Source organism: Cryphonectria parasitica (genome assembly GCF_011745365.1).
Source record: "Cryphonectria parasitica EP155 unplaced genomic scaffold M406scaffold_4, whole genome shotgun sequence".
NCBI lineage: Eukaryota > Fungi > Ascomycota > Sordariomycetes > Diaporthales > Cryphonectriaceae > Cryphonectria > Cryphonectria parasitica.
The window spans coordinates 1589353-1608217 of NW_024468912.1; the positions used below are offsets into that span (position 1 = coordinate 1589353).

An 18865-nucleotide genomic window follows, 5' to 3' on the forward strand; every position below is an offset into this window, starting at 1 on the left:
TTCTTCTTCGTATTATAGAGGCCTACGATGGACACAGTTCCGTCCATGTTGTCGTTCAACATCGCTCCTCTGTGAGTGAACTAGATAGAGTCAACCCAAGGCACAATGATATAGCACCTGACTTTACTCACTGTGAAATGGGCACTTAAGCCTGTGGTGGTTTTGAAGACCATTCTACAGGACCTGACTGAGCAGATCCAGGGGAAACCTTTGGTCTCAGTGCATTTCTCGTAGCCGTCAGGGAATACTGCGGGAGAAGCGGTAACAAAGGTACCAGAGTCTGTATGCATGGATAAATCAGCACGTCAAAGTCAGATAACTACAGATGTACGGCAGACTGAGCGCCACGTACCTGACCAAGTAGTGTAGGGACGATCAGCCGATGCATTTTTGAGAATGGTTGTAGGGTAAGCAATCTGCTGGAACTGGGTGTTGGTAGAGAGCCCGGTCGTCGCAGGCTCATCGGCGAGCAAAGAATCTGCTGATGATAACACAGACCGCGCATCGTCATCCTCGAAACTATCCTCAGCTTCGTCCATTTCTTGGTCTGGTGCACGAAATATTTGGTGAGAAGATGACTCCCCACTTGAGTCCATGTCCAGTGCCTCTTCCTCTTCTTCTTCTCCCGCCTCCTCCTCTCCATCATCGCTGTCAGCATCACTGTCGTCACTGCTCGAGGCATTCTCGACAGGTGCCTCGGCGAGCAAGTCTTCTTGACCAACGTCACGACCGGCCGCCTCGTATTTGATATCGTCGTCCGTATCGTCGTCATCTAGGATGACGACTGTCTTGTCGGTGAGGTCCTCGACTCTCTGGCGCTCATGAAGGACACGGCGCTCTGGTGGGGTCTGGGCAGCTTTGGTTCCTCCAACGAGCTTCTCTGATGTATCAGCATTGGATTCCTGCCCTGCATTACTCACAACGCCTGGTTTCGGAGATTCAGAAGAGTCAGACGTCTTGGTGGTAGTGCCTCGGGCAGAAGGGTGACCCAGCCATCGACTTGACAAGGAGGAGGGAGTTTTCTGATGGAAAGACCCGGTGTTGTTTAGATTCACGGGGAAGCTCTGGCCTGTCCTTTTCATCTTCAACACGGGCTTGCGGCTGCTTCCACCGTCTCCGGTGCCCTCGCGCGATGTGCTGGTCGGGAGCTGATGGCCCGCCATCTCTATAGGAGACGCTGTTGCCGGACTATTGCCAGAGGACGTATCGCCACGAGCACCGTGAATCGTAGCTGTACCGTTGGTGCCATGGGGAGGTGCAGTCGTAGCGAGCTCAGCACACACTGGAGATAGACCTTGGCCGTTCGTAGTGAGGGACAGAGACAACGGCGAGGTGGACAAAGAGGTATTAGGTGCGGAGGGGACTGGCTTGGTAAAACTCGTCGGCAACGGTTGTGGGGGACGAGGGCCAGTCTCGTTGCTGTCCTGGGTGAAGCCTTCCAAGGGAATGTTGTTGACAAAAAGCCCACCTGAGGGCCTGTGAACTGGTGATGTCACTGCATCAGACCCCGAGGCAGGATGGCCCGTTGTGTTGTTGTTGTGTGGATTGCCAAAAGAGAAGTCTCCGTTTGCTGGAGAAGGGGAGGTTTCTGCTACGGCGGTCGAGGTGAGAGTCGGAAACTGCAGCGAGTATGGGGGACTAATGCCAGGCTGCCCAGAGCTCGACGCAGAAGCAAAAGCAGTGTCATAGCTGTCATTCACCTCTCCGAAAGACTGGCCAGAAAGCGAGTTGAACGAATGCCAATATCCTCGCGAGTCTGGCTTACTCATAACTGAATCCGAAGGCGTGGTGGTATCCAGTGGCCCTGCCGCCCCTTCTTCATGCTCTGTTTGTTGCTCCTGCATCTTCCCAACGCCACCGGAAAAGCATGCGAAATCAGCTGAAGGGGGACCAATATCAAATTCAATCATGTATCTATCGCACAAGTATTATGACCCATCCAACATGCAGGTCATGAAACAGGCCCCGCCAACAAAGAAGCCGACAGTGCAGCCCGGCACGCGGAGAAGACCAACCAGGATTAGGTAATCCAGGGTTAGGGTTATAGGATCAGTGGGATCGCCCAGGTGATCCAAGTGATCCAACGGAAACACAGTTAACGGGACTGAAGAGCAGGATATATAAGGACACGTTCATTACCATTAGATAGACCACCAGGACATAGCTCTTCAGTCGTCAATCTAAGTATTCATTTGTCACACACTTGAATAGCCCCAAAGGCGAATGAAAGCACTTGCACGGATTACTTGTTTATATTTCCGTATTCAGTGGTTCTTACTTTGACACCGCTCTTGTTAGCATAAACCCTTTGTGTACTTTAGGATCTTCGGATACTGCAGTGCATCATTACAACTTAGCGAATTATTTGGTTAAAAGGATATGCGAGGCCCTAAACAAGCATAACTTTATTTAAGAATTAATAGCGTATTCTTTAATATTTCGACTATATGGCAATTTTAATACGAATTCTATATATTTCTTAAATTTTTTTTTTAACCACGTTATACATACATACATGTATATTAAGCTAATGCTTGGACTAAAGAGGATGCTGATCCTTCTTTTGAGCTCGTGAGAATATGCGTCATTCAGTTTACTATCATGTCTGACTCTTCACCATTCCTTGCTTTCTTCATTATCTTCTCCGCCCCGCGCGCATTACGATGGCAAAGCTTGCTTTCGCAACCCCTCTCTCGCAATCATCTCATTCGGAAGTGCTTGAATGGCGATTTCCAGGGAAGCATAAACAATACGTTCTAACAGGCAAATCACGAGCGGCATGGCACACCTCGTTCGTGATCCCACAGCTCAATCTGCTGCTCGACGCCGGATTATGCGTCAACAAGCAGAGACCCAAGCATATTTTCCTCACCCACGGCCACAGCGACCACGTCCTCCTCACGCCCGCCTTCATCAAGCGCAGTGATCCGCCAGACATCTTTTGCCCAGCTGAGATGGTCCAGGTTCTCGATAGCTTCCTCGTTGCCAAGACAGTGCTCAATGCCGGAGGCCTGAAGACAGCCGAGGATCCCGAGGTGCCTATCGATGATGATAATGATGATGATGACGGCGGCGATGACGACGACGTCCTTGACACGTCCAGAGAATCACATCCCTCCTCGACCACACCTCCTGGGAAACCCCACTGGCTACACACGCACAATACCCACGGCGTCCGCCACGGCGATGTTGTCCCTCTGCGCCGCACTGTCGACTTCACCGCCGAGGCCTTTGCCTGCGACCATCAGGTACCATGCGTCGGCTACGTCTTCAAGCTCAATTCCAGAAAGCTCAAACCAGAATACGCGGGCCGCAAGGGCACCGAGCTCAAGGCTCTACGCGAATCCGGCGTCGAGATTACTGCGGCTCATACCACGCCTGTGTTTGCGTTTCTTGGTGACACAACCGCCGCCACGCTGGCTGCAGAGCCGTGGTGGTTGAAGGAGGAGATCCCTGTCGTCATCACCGAATGCAGCTTTCTATATGAGGAGCACCGAGGGCAGGCCATCAAGACCAAGCATACCATATGGGCGGACCTCGAGCCGGTCATCAGGAAGTGGCCCAGGACCACCTTTGTGCTGATGCATTTTAGCCTACGATACAGTGACGAAGACATCAGATGCTTCTTTGCAAAGCTCAAGAATCCGCCTGTCAACATCGTCCTCTGGGTAGATGGGGAGCCGGAGCCCACCAGCTGAAGACACTGCAGAGACACAGGTGTTCACTCCTATCTACACTCAACCGCAGCGGGGGCCGTACACGAGTCGCCCAGATAGGCACCACACCAACTGTGGAATCTAGGATTGAGGCGATGCATACTACACAGACTGACAGGGTGCCCGTCATGGACTACACTGCTACAGATGTGAGCCAGGTGGTTGGGCCAGCTGCTGTTCATCAGTGCCTAAGGTCAAGACTACTAGTCTGTTATCGTCAGAACGCCGCCAGAGACACTTTATACCAGTGAGCCGCTGCACGGGAGTTGAAACTACATACTATGGTAGTGCACGAGTACCAACGTAGACCGATGTCTGCAGGTTCCTGCAGATACTGCGCAGATAGCATGCAAGCCGGGAGACAGCTACAACCATGCCGAACTAATCATACATTGCAACACGACTGGGGTCTGCATACGTGACTTCACAATCTCCCAGAGAGGGGTCACACACGGTGGTGGTGCCTTTATACTCTGTGAAAGTGGAGTGATCCGATTCTTGTACCGTTCAAAAATACCAAACGTCCTCCATGTTCCATAAGCAATAAGTCAAATGCCATCGCGATTATAAGGCCGACGGATTTATTCATAAATTATAGTAGACTGGTCCATCGTACCAATTCCAGCCACTACCGAAGAAGAAAAAAAGGAAAAAGAAAACGAACGCCAATCATTATGTACAGTCGATGAGATGCTAAATGAGAGGGTTAATTCCAATGCGGGGTTACCAGACGCTCTGGCGTGTTGCTAACTGTTATCTTGCAGCAGTGCTATAAATGAACACGCAAGTGGCTGACAGGTATGGCGGTGGCACATCGGTATCCAATGAGTGGATCAGAGCGACTCGATTCAGCCACCCAAGAAACCTGATTATGCATGCATCGCGGTCGGGGTCAAGGTCGTCCCCCAGTCTATGGTCAAGGGTTCTTGACGACCCTCTGTCTGGAGGAATACAAATGTTCACCTGTACCGCACATCGCGAACCAGACACTGCCATGATGCAAAGTCGTTCTCAGATTCTGTGATGCCACAAGCGCTCAATGCTCAAAGACACTCAAGTATGCACTCCCCCCCATGAACAGGATTGGATCACTGTACCGTGTTAGAAAGGTTATGTATACTAAGGCCTTGGGGCTCATGCCCTCTACAACCAGGTTCACTGATCCCTCCATGAGATCTGGAATGTTTGGATCATGGATGTGCACAGTCTCGCCTCGGTGTTGCCCGAAGGCTTCCGTGCCTTCTATGCCCGCAACGCCTATATTGTCGGCGCCTCAGAAGCAGACTATCCAACTATTTGGGTCGTCCTGCTCCTGGCCGCTGCAGGTGTTGGTGTTTTGTGGCTCAGCTCCACACAATCTACCAAGGCGAAGCAGCCACCATGTCTCAGTGAGACCATTCCCCGGGTCACCAACATATATCACTGGTGGACCAACATGAAGAAATTTCTGGTGCGGGTAGAGTAAGTTCTCACCTAGAAACCCACCTCACATGGCGAGTCTCTTGCTGAACTCTATCGTGCCGATAGGGAAGCCCTCCAAAACTCTAGTGTGATCAAGTTCTATCTTGGCCCCACGACTGCATATGTAGTCCGCGGGGCTGCCAACGTTCAGGAGATATTTCGGACGTCCAGCACAAGCAAGTTCGAGAGCGACATCATGATCGAAATGGTGGCCGCCAGGCAGTGGGGGATGCCCAAGAAGGATCTCGACAAGATCAAAAGAGACAAGTCAGGTCGCTCCAAGAAGCCCTTGCCTGGCACCGAAGACCTCCCCGAGCAGGACCGCTTCTTTTATGCGCAGCACCACATATACAGCGAGTACCTGGCGCACTTGCGTTCCTCCACTGGCCTTGCCGAGGTCTTTTACAAGTTTGTTACCGACAAACTCGACGCAGAGCCGGTGGGAGCCTGGAAGACCGTGAGCCTGGTGGGGTTTTGTAGGATGGAGGTCGCCGAAGCCGCAATCCGCACCCTTCTGGGATCGCAGGTCGTCGACAACCACCCTGACTTCCTCGACGCATTCTGGAAATGGGAGGCAGACGCCGTGCTGTTGTTCTTTGGTGTTCCTCGCTGGCTCAACTCTCGCCCGTACGACGCCAGAGAGCGTCTCAATCGTATCATGAAAGACTATATGCGGCTTGCTGACCAATTCGACTTTGACGGCCCCGATTCCGAAGTCGTCTGGGAAGAGCGCTCCGGCTCAAGGGTGGCCCGTGAGATGCTCAAGTATTATCGGGGGACGGATTTTGACGATGAGGGCATTGCTGGATACTATGCCACGTTCTTGCTTGCGTACGTCCATTTTTGGAGCAGGTTTGAGTCCAAGAAAAGGGAGAAGGAGAAAAGAAGCTAAAAGTTCCTCTCAGGCAAAACTCAAACACCCTCCCCATCGCAACTTGGGTCGTGATGGAAGCCGCCCAAGACCCTGCGCTTTTGCAGGCCTTGCAGAAGGAGGTTGACCAGGTCTTTGCGGAAGATCACACTCTAGTTATCCCAAAACTCCTGGCGCTGCCGTTATTGCAGTCTGTGTACACGGAGGCTCTGCGTCTACACATGTCCTTCAACCTCCCGCGCACCACGCGTGACAAGGTCGTCATGGACGGCTACGAGATCAGGAAGGGCACCCTGGTTCTGGCCCCCATTGAGATTGCCCACCTCGACGAGGCCGTCTGGGGCTCTCCGGGCCATCCAGCCTCCGAATTCTGGGCGGAGCGTCACCTCAAGTACACGGAGACTGTCGACAAGGACACTGGCCAGAAGACCATGCGGCCGGAGTTTTCCATGGCCAAGAACGCGAACATGTTCTTCCCGTACGGCGGAGGATCTGGGATCTGTCCCGGTCGGACCTTTGCTAAGCAGGAGATCCTCATGATTGCGGCGATCCTGCTGGCCAAGTTTGATTTTGAGTTTCTCGAGTGGACCAAGCTGGACGGAACCAAATCCGATCGACCGGCTCAGGACGACGAGAGGTATACCGGGATGGCGGCGATGCCTCCGGATCGGGACATGAAGGTCCGCCTCAAGAGACGGTGGTAGATCGTGCCCAATGCGTAGTCTCTAGACTATTCCAGTGTCTCGACTCCCACGCCAGGCAATTTAGCTTCTTGTGTTGGCTGCCAGCGGACGGACAGACGGAGGGGAAAGTCTTATTTGGAGGAAAGTCCAAGGGGGCTTCGACCGTCCGCATATATTCGAGGTCCTATCATCTTATAAAGTCGCAATGTCACTTTGGTGCGTCCTTCTTTTACGAATCTGCAAGATTAAAAAATTTCGCTGGCCAGCATTCTGAGATCTCTGGTGTGTGCTGCAGCTCCTGATGCTCCCCTGTCATGAGATCATGCAATCAGATTGTCGGAGCCAGTGCCTCCATCCTACTGCATTCGGGGCTCGCGCCGTCCTCCCGCTGGGGTCTGCGCCCAGGGTTCGATGCCACATGGCTGGGCAAAAGCTCGGGTCAGTGCCACCGGGTATTTCAACAAGTCCTTCATCGTTGCGGTCATCGATGCAAGGAGCAGCTCGATCTTATAAAGGTCTACCTTTTTCGAGAAATGATCCATGACGGACGAATGAGAGGCTGCTCGGTAGATAGGTAGCATCACATACATACTTGACCGGGTTATCATTTCTTGGTGTGAAGCTTATATTGCTGTCGCAGGCGTATAAAAAGCAGGGGGTTTGCCTACATAAGTATGCTCAGTACGAGGTCGTCCTGAACGTCCTTTGACTACAACCATTATCCTTCTCCACTACGGAACAGTATCGTCTCGTAATCATGATGAGACCCTCTCTTCTCTTCACATCCTTCTTTCTGGGGGCGCAGGCGACCATCTACTACGCCGGCGTGTCAGAGTCTGGCGGGGAATTTGGTGTATATGGTACTCCAGGCACAGGACTTCCTGGCACGTTTGGCGTAGACTATGAATTCATTAATGCCTCTGCCGTTGATGTGTACGTGGACCAGAACAAGGTGAGGAATCTATCATTTCTCTGGGACAACATGTCCCTTCAGATGAGACATAACGTTGAGTACAAGAGCTCACATCAACCAGATCAACTTGTTTCGCGTCGCTTTCCTCCTGGAACGGATGTGTCCGTTGGCATATGGCCTCGGAGCCAAATTCAATGAGACGGTACAATAACTTTATCTCAGCTGCACAGAAGGATGTTCATCCCGCTCACAAAAAGGCAATACTAGCACTTCGACTATTACAAGCAAGCCATCGATCATATCACAAAGACCAAGGGCGCATACGCGATATTGGACCCGCACAACTACATGCGCTACAACGACCCGTCGTCGCAACCCTACTCGGGCAGCGTGATCGGCAACACCACCGACCCAGCCGCCGCGACGACAGAACAGTTTGCAGCCTTCTGGGGCGAGCTGGCCAGGCGCTTCGCCAACAACACGCACGTCATCTTCGGCCTCATGAACGAGCCACACGACATGCCAACCTCGCTCGTCCTGCAAAACGACCAGGCCGCGGTCACAGCCATCAGAGAGGCGGGAGCCACGAACCTCATCCTCGCCCCGGGCAACGGCTTCACAGGCGGGCACGTGTGGACATCCAACTCGGGCTCCACGGGAACCGACCTGCCGTCGTCCGAGTACATGTACCAGATCAACGACACGGCCAACAACTGGGCCGTCGATGTCCACGAGTACCTGGACTACGACTTCAGCGGCAGCCATATCGAGTGCACGGAGCCGTTCAACACGACACTCGCCCCGCTGACGGCGTGGCTGAAGCAGTACGGCATCAAGGCCCTCGTGAGCGAGTTTGGCGGCTCCAACACCACCGGCTGCGTTGAGATGCTCAAGGACGCCCTGGCGTACATGGCTGACAACGAAGAGTATATCGGCTGGGCGGCGTGGGCTGCTGGGCCCCTCTGGGGACCCTATGCGCCCTGCTGTAGCAACTCGACCGAGATTGGCAGCCTTGAGCCAGGCAGTCTGGCGGTCGACGGCAGCCCGGGTCTATATGAGACCGTCTGGGAGCCGGTTCTTGAGCCTTTGTTGCCCACGACTCTGCAAACTAGCGGGGCGGCCAATGTCAACGGCTCCGCTGTGAAGACGAGGCGCGTTGCTTGAGATTGGTTCGGAGACCGAATGTCACAGGCATGGTCATATTAGACCCTTTCTCTCAATAAAAAAAAAAGGTCTTTTTTAATGGATAAAACATTCCGCTCTGTTGTTTGTTGTGTGACTATCTAGTCTGTAGTGACTACCTTGTGGAATCTAGCCAGTTGGATTGCCTGGATGGAAGTTGAGAAAAGCAATGGCCGCGCGGAATGCGTCCGCACCTCCAGCCACATGTACTTCAATCTTTACAGATCTTCTGCCCAATTTTCCATACAACGGTAGTCAGACTCATGGCATATTGCATATCCCTCAAGGACAATCGACAGTATCGCCCAAATCGACACAGCGAGTGAACGTGCCAACCGCGATGGTGCCAGCGTCCTGGCAGCTCAGCACGACATGACCCTCGCCGTCGTCAGCGAGGCCGATGTAGGAATCTACGTTGTCGTGTTAGCACACTGAAAAAGAAAGAAGAAAAAAACTTCAGGCCCACTGCACACTGATAGTGTGATGCTTACTAAAATCGAAAGGGTTGTTGACAATGTTGCCGTGGCCATTGTGGCAAGAGCACTCGGCCTGAGTGATGCCGCAGTGGAACTGGCAACTGGTGATCTGGTCGCCCATCTCGCAGGTGCAGGAGTGCAGAGCGCCTCCGCTGTTTCCCAGCTCATTAGTATTCATCAGCCTGCGAAGGGAAGGGGGCTGAAATGAAGGGGGTGACAGCGTTGCCATACTTCATGCGGAGGTACAGAGAACCCTTGACGTTGACGAAGCACAGGTTCAGATCGAGATAGGACTCATAGAGGACACCGGCACCGCCGGCAGCCGAACACATGGCCGTGAGCTGGGTCTGCGCGCTGTCGTAGAAGCCGATAGAGGTTGGGTCGCAATAGGAGGAGAAGCCGGTGGCCATGGGGAGAGGGGCATCCGTGGCAGTGACTGAGGCCAGGAGGGCGGCCATGGGGGCGAAAACCTTGGAGACGAGGTTGTGGTTAAACATCATGTTGACGACCTGGGATCAGCTTGATAGAGTTCTCAACAGCGATTTGGTGAGTGATCGAAAGGTTGTTCTAAAGAACAGCAGAAGGTTTTGATGTTCTTGATGGATACAATGAGGAGCACAAGTGTTTTGGCGAAAGGTTCTTGTTAGAAGTTGTGCGTCTATATATGATTATGTGTATTCTGGCACTGTGAGCTCGACTAATTCACTCTGTCATGTTGGTAGAGGGTGTTGCTTCACACTTCCAGATGTTAATGTCTGTGAAACTGTCAATACATACAAAATCATCACTTCACTGTGGTATTAATTTGTTTATTTGGGTGAAAATCACATTTATTTAGTTTTAGTTCCATATATTCTCATTCTATCAAATTTCTCTTGATATGTATGCTGGACCGCCATAATCAAATGCTGAAAATGAGAAGTGAACATTAATTAGTGAAGAAGAACAATTAGCACAGGAAACCTACTCAGTCTCCACGTATTCAGTCGCCTCTGGATGAAACACCTCACTGCCCTGAATGATGCATATCTTGTAGGACTTGGAATACTTCATCTTGTCGATAGGATGGTCAAGGTATACATTCATTGGAACGCGAAGTGGTTCACGGGCCCTCTGCACCAAGACGTATGAATACATACATACATACATACATACATACATACATACATACAAAAGAACTAGTTTTAAATACAGACGTCACCCAGTTGTACTAGCCCAGAACAGCAAGAACAGATGGTGGTCTATGAAATAATGGGTTGCGGTCGGATAGAAGTTGCTTGAACAAGGCAAATTCCAACGGCTTACATGATGGATTTCTATTTTAAGGAAGTACTCAAACGTGTCTCTTCTGATAGCCCTCGATCCAAGGCGATCATCACGCTGTGAAACCTTGGATGATGTGAATTCCTCGGGTTCAAACTGTCATGACGTTCTCAAGGTTGACCAGCATGCCAGGCTCGTAACTAGATGTAGATGATTTAATGGCAAGAGGGTTAGGGTCCAAGTGGTCCGCTTTTCCCTCCTCAAATCTGATGGACAACTCTTTGTCCGTCAAAAAGCCTGTATTGTGGCACATACGCCATCTACACGTTGGCAGGAAGCAAGAGGTGGAAAGTCTGGCAGTCGAGAACGCAATCTTCTCTTATTGTCTTTTTTGATGAAACATCGAAACGAAGAAATGACTTCGGGGAGACCTGCCAAGGCACGTGACTGCGCGTTGTAGGCTGAATCGAGCTGGAGGCCCGTGCTCTAACTTAATGTGATTAAATTGGGTGGCTGGGCTGTCTCCACTCCTGACATCGTCTCCTTCCCTCTTTCACCAACGTACGTGAATGACAGGCAATTTCAACTGGGCACCTTCCCTGCCTGTTGCCTGCCCTTCACAGGGTCTTTGTCCTGGATTCATAGCTAACCCGACCTATCGCTCAGAGGTTTATCTCCTTTCCTCTCGCACACTCGATCCACTTCCTTTCCCTGACCTTACAATCCAAGGTCGTCTTCTCAAAATACTGCATCGCACCCCTTCGCAGTAGCAGCAAGCCGCGTCGGCTATTCGCACCCTTTGCCAAGCAACAGGATTTCTGGGCTCTGGGAGGTAGCCTTCCACTTTGGATTCGTGAGCTTTTAAAAGAGACGTCTCCAGTGGATGAGCTGGCCGATTGCGAGTCCTGGCAACGCTTGCTGCGCTTTCGAGAGCTCTACGCCAAAATATTGTATCGCACATCACAGTAGCCATTCAAGAGCACTGGCCATTCGCACCCTTTGCCAAGCGACAGGATTCCTGGGCTTTGGGAGGCAGCCTTTCATTGGATTCGTGAGCTTTAAAAGAGTCGTCTCCAGTGGATGAGGTGGCCGACTGCGCGTCCTAGTGTTTCTTGTTGTGCCGTTGAGCTACCAGACATCGAAGAGACCTTTTCTCCTCGGCGTCTTCCTCCCTCTTTTCTTATTCATTCAATTATCTCCACCGACCCTTTGAGTCAAGGCTGCTCTATCGCATCGAAAAAGCCTGGGCGGGTGGGATCCTGTGTCTACATGAGCTGATTCATGACATCGGGGCTTCGTTTCAGGATACGTTCGTGACTGCTGATGCTTGCTTGGGACAGATAGGCAACATATAAAATGACTGCAGCGGTCCCATCGTCTGAGACGTCCTCGGCGCTCAAGATTGATTTGCACAACGTCCCTGCTGTCATCGGCCGGGATGAGACCCTTGAGGCATCCCCCCAATCATCTATACCAGCATCTCTGGCCCTCGATCTCGATTCAACAAACAAAACCGCCTCGCTCAGGCTTCGCATTACTCTGCATCGACGCCGCCAAGATGAGGCTGTTCCTGTCTACCTTGTGATCCATTTCCAACAGATACAGTCGATCGTCGAGTCCGTGCCTGCCCAGGTACAAGCCGATGCTGAGGCGTTGCGTGATAAGACGCATCGCTTGCTGTTTCGCCTCGAGAAGCCTCCCATCCTCGTCACACCGCATGAACCACTGCGCCTCAATGACAGGACCCAGACTGCCCTGCTGCGGTCCGTACGATCAGCTGCCCAGCGCAATGTCTTGTCACTTTACATTGGAGACGGTGCTCTGTCTCAAGCTCAGCTCACGATGCTCTGTGAGACTTCATACCAAGACTTTGGTCCCAGCAACAGTCTCGGCGACTATGTGAGCCTCTATCATGGCAAAGGTGGCAAGGTCGTCGATTGTATCGGCGTTGATGATGTGCCAGCCGAGAGCCCTCCATCGTACAATGAGCTTGGGGCACCGCCCCCTGTACCTCCAATAGCATACAGTAAATACAGTCATGCCTACTCCTGTTCCTGAAAATAATACGTGCTTGCTGAGGCTGATTCTCTTATCAAGACGCAGACGTAGCCACGTCGTCTAAGAAGCGTCGACTATCCAGCCCTGTCCCTCGCGACTTCGACATCTCACTTGTCGAAACCATTTGCAAAAAGATTTGCGCTGAACAATATACCAAGCTGCGTGCCGAGCTTTCGGCGTCTGAAGCCCGCATTGTAGATTGCCTTGACCAACGCCTAAACGATCATTTGTCGGGCCTGAACGACGAGTGCCAGGCCAGGTTTAAAAATCTCGAAAATCAGATTCAAGATATCAGGGACCAAGTCAGCAGGTTGGACGAGGCGTGTCACGCGGATATGGAGAGGCTGGACGACCGAATCCAAGAGGTCAGTGATGATGTTGACAGGCGGGTGGACTACGAGGTGGAAGACCGGGTCCTTGCTATCAAACTCAGCATGGAGGACTTTGTCAAGGATGAGCTGAAGAACACTGAAGATACCATCAAGCAGCATCTTGAGGAAGCAAGCCTATCTTTACATTTTAATTAGTAGCATTCCAATCTTGGCAGCCGGCATGCGACCCCGATATAATATAGCATGTGCTGAACAACCAACTCTCCTCAATCTCTACAATGACTAGCCGTGAATCACGTGGACTCGTTTGTCCTCGAGGCTATTGCTATGTAAAACCGTCAAGAGTGCATGTTCACCCAGCATCTTCTGGGCATCCGGTATGTACATCAGGAAGGCATCCGATGGTGCGTGACGCCAGCAACGAAACGTGTCCAGGCTAAGACCTGGATCGCTATAGGAGTTCACTCTACTTTGATCTCTGCCGCTACCTTCCACTACTCACCCTTTCTTCATTCGTCAAAAGTGTATGCAATGACTTGAGAGATGCCATATTGCCTTTTCGTTTCATTCGCAGTGGCACTAGTGCATCTATACATGCCATCAATCGAATCGATTACTTTAATGACCTCATCTTTCGCCGAATGTGTTGACACATGTGACTGTACATTGCCGCAAAAGGAATATAGGCAGACATCAACGATCTGGTAGATCTGGTATTGGAGAGTCCCGAAAGTATTGGTCAGATACTCCAGAAATCCAAATCTTTTGTTTCTAACGTTCCTCCAGCTCCCTTCAGAACTTCTCTCTTACTGCTCAGTGGCACCAGTAATAATCTCAAGTCTAAGCGGGCGGATTGGGAATCGATGCCGATATCTCAATATCAGATTAAGCCTGTAGCAAACAGCTGGGGTTGGCTGTGGACGCTTCCTACATTGATCTCCTCCGAAAGTAATTACTCAACTTATAGACAAGATGTCATGGTAAGGCTCTGATTCTCATAAAAATGGAGATCCATTTGTAAGAAGATTGAATGTAGGTGATTATAAATCCAGACCAGACCGTGTATTAGTAGGGTGGTGATTACCAATCTTGATGCTAGTTCTGTATACATATTCAGCATTGCACAAACGCTACCCCAACATGAACGGCTGGCTTTGCCTCAAAGTGTACATTCTCAAAGGCATTGTCGTCTAACAAACTTGGTCTTGTGTCTTTGCATTTCATTGCGATAACATCCAACTGACAAAAATGGCACCAATCCGCCTTGGCATAATAGGGCTCTCTTCCTCCGCCGTGACCTCCTGGGCGAGCAGTGCTCACCTACCCTATCTCCTCTCGGCGCGGGGCAGGTCCAAGTACACAATTGCGGCACTTTGCAACTCCAGTGTCGAGTCTGCAAAGAAGGCTATTGAGTCTTACGGCCTCGACCCAGCCAGCACCCGCGCGTACGGTGACCCGACAGCGCTTGCATCCGACCCGCATGTCGACCTTGTCGTCTGCTGCACGCGCGTCGATACGCACTATGACCTCGCCAAGCCCAGCGTTGATGCTGGAAAGCATGTGTTTGTAGAGTGGCCGCTGACACATGATGTGGAGCGTTCGAGAGAGCTGGCCGATGCGGCGGCGGAGAGAGGTCTTCACACCATGGTCGGTCTGCAGGGACGGCTGACGCCTGTGTTTCTGAAGATCAAGGAGCTGATCCAAGGCGGGAGCCTGGGCAAAGTCCTGAGCAGCGAGGTGCGGGCTTTTGGAGGCACGATTGATCGGGAGACGGTGGCCGAGGGGTTGAAATACTTTGCGCAGAGGAGCGTCGGAGGAAACATTCCCATGATTGGCTTTGCGCATCGTCAGTAACTATTCGATCCTTTGTTTAGTATCCTATTTCTGTTTCGAACAAGCTTTGGCTGACTGTCTTGAAGTGTTCGATTCTTTGCAGTCCACCCTTGGTGAGGCCACGGAGGTGCAGACGCATCTCCAGCTCCAGCGACCCACGGTGAAGCTCCGCGATGCCTCGGGCAAGATTGTCGGCGAGGTGGCATCGGACGTCCCTGACTTGATCATCGCCGCGTCTTCCCTCAAGCCCTCGGACAGCGTCGAGAAGGGAGCCAGTTTATACATACGTTTCCGTCGTGGGCAGCAGTTCAAGGGAGAGCCTGCACTGACATGGCACATCAACTGCGAACTCGGCGAGATCCGTGTCGTTTCGCCGAGCGGAACATCCCTCCATGCAAACTCGTACTCTGCACCTGTCACGATCGACGTGCACGATTTCGCGACGGATGAGATACGACGCGAGGAATGGGAGTGGCCTGCGTGGCAAGAGGAGACTGATTTGCCTATCGTTGCTCGGAGCGTCGCGGCGCTGTATGAGGGGTTCTATGACCATGTCTCTGAAGGTCGCGACAAAAATTATCCTGATTTCTCGGATGCCCTGAGCCGCCATGAGCAGTTGAGCTCCATGTTGTCTGGGTGGACGTCAGCTTCGCGAGCAAGCGCTCATTAGTTAGCCTTTCTAACACAGCTCTGAACAATAAGAATGACGAGATTCTGGCTATACTCCGTGCAGAACCAACTTGAGCACTCCTTGATCTAATGGCGAAAATACTTATGTGGGTGTGTGGCTATCAATTCCGTGTTAACTATGATCCTTTGCTTACTTATTCTGCCCTTTCATACTATGGGCGCCAGAGTACTGGATATTGCATGGAACAATTACCCATCCATTGAGACCCATCTCTTCCTTTCAGGCCGCGAACCCCACGCACTTCCGCAAGACCAATATGCTGAAGTGACGCTGGAGATACCGCTTGTGTCTAAACTGTGAGGTAGAGCCTTGAGTACCATCTTTAAGTGTAAATAGACGTCTTATACCTTCTGCGGGCCCATACTGCCAAGGTCCTTTTGCTCAGCTAGCAAGGATGCCAATCTTAGCACGACCGTGCTGGAATTCACCGTCATTCGCCTCCAAGCTTGATTCAGCGCACCGAGGCTGTTCTAGGCGATGGAACTGCGCACAGCTCTACTGAGTCGTTTATGTACTCGGTACCAGATCTCGTCCTATATCAACTAACATAAAAAAGTACTGAGCATAGATCTATATTTACCTGGGCACATATGAACGCAGGTATAATAAATGCGTTTGACCTCGGCTATCGGCGACGATGCCCGTGCGTGCGCTCTGCAAAAAGGTGCTGCGAAACCCTGTCGGCTTGTGCTTCAAATACATGCAGTCCTTGCTCACCGGCATTCAAATGCTGATCATCTCATTTCGACCGCCTAGGCCTCGCCACGTGGAGCACTCTCTCCGGAGCCGTCTGTCTTTCGCCCGCCCTGCCGCCTTGATCACGCACGCCCGCAACAAGTATCAGAACCCACTCGACTGTGGATCTCTGTCGAAAACCAAAGCCGTTTGGCCGCACGCATGATAAGATGAGGGACCTGAGAAAATACGGGCCAGGGCTGACGGTTCATCCTTCAGAATCTGGTCATGATACTTGCGAGGCGGTAAGTGTAAGGCTTTCTTTTTCCCCACCCAGACAGTCGTAAACTTGACACAGGTCGTGCGCTGGATATTATCAAGTCACGTAATGAAGCTGGTGAGACACTCTACCGAAAACACCCGACGGCATTAACATCATGTATTGGACCCCAGAGCACGCGCTATTCAGCTGGATGTGACGCTGACCTCTTCACGACTCGACCTCTTCTTGTACTGGATGTCCTTTCCTAACGGTCTCATGGTTTTCATGGGCTAGCGAATCATTGCAGTATGCACCCAGCAAGGACCGGTGCTTCGCGGCGGCATTCCGTGGCCCACCACCCAGTGGGGTCATCTTACGCTGCTAAAGTCCTATGTAACCCCACCGAACACTCCCGGGGGGGGGGGGACCATCCTGCTGTCGTGTGCCCTAAGGTTCTAGTGTATAATAGAATGTGGTTGCCAGTCATAACCGCGGAGAAGATCGATACAACAATAATCTTGGCGTAGGAAACATAAAGGGCGCATTGCACCAAAAGGCCGGAACCTTTGAATCGTTGCCAACCAGTGACAGCACTGCTTGCAAGGCTCAAAGTCTGGGAATGTGTATGTGTGTGAGCGGGCGAGACAGAGCAAAGGAAAAAAACAAGAGGGAAAAATCGTCATGGATCCTGGGTCCATTTCCACAAACAGCTTTGACGGCTACAAGAAAGAAGCCGCCAACCTCTCCCATATCGAAGAGTTTGGTTTGCTCACAGCACTCTGGCGAGCTCTGGTAAGTTTTCCTCACAGTCGAGTTAGAAGGCATCTTTGCAGAAACATGGCCTCGTAGATATATATGGGATTTGCCGACCCAAGTTCAAAAGACCTTGCTTCTCCCCCATTTTCATGATCGCTGCGTGTTTTCTCTGTCACTCTTGAGTATCACTGTGCTAACACGAACCGCATAGGATTCACAAGCCCCAAACCCCATCCTCGGTGACCCCTATGCCCAGGAAACGTTCGACCGTTGTCGTGTAGATCAGGAGCAAACCCTCTTCAGCAGTGCCGAGGACCAGCGCTGGGTACGATTTACCTGCAACCGGTCTAAGACTGTCGACAAGTGGTGCCAGCAATTCCTGGATCTTCATTCCAACGAGAAAGTTCAGGTGCTGCATTTATGCTGTGGCCTAGATGCCAGAAGCCTACGAATGCAGTGGGGGGAGAACGTGCGTTGGGTTGATATCGATCTGCCGAGCGTCGTCAATCTGCGCAAGAGAGTGATGCCGACGCCGCAGGGCGATTACAGCTTGCGGAGTCTTTCCATCACGACAGATGGCTGGTTCAAAGATAGTAAGTGTTCCTACCTAGTAATTATCTGTTAATATCTGGCTTTACACCAGGCCAGCCATAAATATGACTATAGTCATCGGGACTCACACAACGCTTTCCCCCCCTTTTAGTACCTGCCGATCGCAAAACCTTTCTCATTTGCGAATGTGCCTTGTTTTGGATGTATCCTAGCAAGGCTGAGAAGTTATTTCGAGGTGTTGTGGACTACTTCGGTACAGGTCAATTCGCCTTCGACACATTGGGCACGCTCGTCCGAAAGTATGAGCCAGACATATTAAGGAAGTCACCGCTGGAGATCAGGTGGGTCATCGACGACATGCATGCGGTCGAGAAGTTCCATCCGAAGCTCAGAATGAGGAGCAGGGTCCGCTGGCAGGAATATCTGGGCAACGAACTACCCATGGGACAGAATCTGCCACCGTTCTTTGGGCGGTGGACGACGGCGCTGATGTCTGTGCGCAGTCACACGGCGTTCAAATCCTGCTTACAGGTTGCGCTCTTCGACTTTGGGGATCGGGCTTTGTCGGTGAACAGCAGCGTGTCTGCAGCCTCCAGCCAGCAGGAGGAAGTGGAGAGCAGTCTGGAGACTTCTTCAAGCCACCGCTCAGAACACGACGGTCGAACGGACCCGGAATGAGGAGCCACGGCAAGCATCAGGTGGAGAATAGAAAAAGACCCATAATGTTTGAAATCAGAATAACCAGAATATAATAACTGCCCGGCGAGTATCACTGTCATTAAATGGAACAGACGCAATGGACATATTACCGAATTGCACTGAATTGACTGCAACACAATTGGTCAAGACGACTTTCTGTAGTCAACACGTGAGAACAGCCTCCGCTGCACGCCACTATGATTGGCTATCTCGACATGTAGTCAAGATGACCAGACAGTTGGAGAAGACATTTTTCTATTCAAGAGAGGATCAAAAGGTAATGATTTGCGCTTTGCTTACTGCTAAATCCGCGGCTCAGTGACTGCGGTACCTTTAGTCACCCACTTCTACAGGTCCAATTGCTGTGGAGTCCAGAGGATCTTGAACAGGGCCTTTAGCATGCCAACACAGCCTCCTTTGGCCTCTTGCCGAGCTGATTGCT

General features: G+C 51.6%; 7 protein-coding genes across 7 annotated transcripts; 6 read left to right on the forward strand and 1 right to left on the reverse strand.

Moving 5' to 3' along the window:
* Window positions 1-2663: 2663 nt before the first annotated feature.
* M406DRAFT_255185 (uncharacterized protein) lies at window positions 2664-3698 on the forward strand (the record flags this gene model as incomplete). Its single annotated transcript, XM_040917015.1, has 1 exon — window positions 2664-3698. The coding sequence occupies one exon, from the start codon at window positions 2664-2666 to the stop codon at window positions 3696-3698; it is 1035 nt and encodes a 344-aa protein (XP_040776653.1).
* Window positions 3699-4668: 970 nt separating this feature from the next.
* M406DRAFT_276375 (putative cytochrome P450) lies at window positions 4669-6965 on the forward strand. The gene is made up of 4 exons (XM_040918277.1): window positions 4669-4773; window positions 4870-5177; window positions 5244-6008; window positions 6083-6965. The coding sequence occupies exons 2-4, from the start codon at window positions 4909-4911 to the stop codon at window positions 6750-6752; spliced, it is 1704 nt and encodes a 567-aa protein (XP_040776654.1). The 5' UTR covers window positions 4669-4773; window positions 4870-4908; the 3' UTR covers window positions 6753-6965.
* A 526-nt stretch (window positions 6966-7491) lies between these two features.
* Window positions 7492-8808, forward strand: M406DRAFT_256970 (family 5 glycoside hydrolase; the record flags this gene model as incomplete). The annotated part of the gene is made up of 3 exons (XM_040917139.1): window positions 7492-7683; window positions 7766-7846; window positions 7912-8808. 3 exons carry the CDS (start codon window positions 7492-7494, stop codon window positions 8806-8808), a joined length of 1170 nt encoding a protein of 389 aa, XP_040776655.1.
* A 300-nt stretch (window positions 8809-9108) lies between these two features.
* On the reverse strand, window positions 9109-9802 carry M406DRAFT_68116 (uncharacterized protein; the record flags this gene model as incomplete). The annotated part of the gene is made up of 3 exons (XM_040925138.1): window positions 9109-9236; window positions 9318-9454; window positions 9534-9802. 3 exons carry the CDS (start codon window positions 9800-9802, stop codon window positions 9109-9111), a joined length of 534 nt encoding a protein of 177 aa, XP_040776656.1.
* Window positions 9803-11451: 1649 nt separating this feature from the next.
* On the forward strand, window positions 11452-13213 carry M406DRAFT_356020 (uncharacterized protein). The gene is made up of 2 exons (XM_040923328.1): window positions 11452-12591; window positions 12663-13213. Exons 1-2 carry the CDS (start codon window positions 11922-11924, stop codon window positions 13148-13150), a joined length of 1158 nt encoding a protein of 385 aa, XP_040776657.1. The 5' UTR covers window positions 11452-11921; the 3' UTR covers window positions 13151-13213.
* A 916-nt stretch (window positions 13214-14129) lies between these two features.
* Window positions 14130-15510, forward strand: M406DRAFT_276377 (NAD(P)-binding protein). The gene is made up of 2 exons (XM_040918278.1): window positions 14130-14801; window positions 14875-15510. Exons 1-2 carry the CDS (start codon window positions 14204-14206, stop codon window positions 15456-15458), a joined length of 1182 nt encoding a protein of 393 aa, XP_040776658.1. The 5' UTR covers window positions 14130-14203; the 3' UTR covers window positions 15459-15510.
* A 1587-nt stretch (window positions 15511-17097) lies between these two features.
* M406DRAFT_68119 (uncharacterized protein) lies at window positions 17098-18402 on the forward strand (the record flags this gene model as incomplete). Its single annotated transcript, XM_040925139.1, has 4 exons — window positions 17098-17208; window positions 17384-17692; window positions 17722-17765; window positions 17937-18402. 4 exons carry the CDS (start codon window positions 17098-17100, stop codon window positions 18400-18402), a joined length of 930 nt encoding a protein of 309 aa, XP_040776659.1.
* Window positions 18403-18865: the final 463 nt, after the last annotated feature.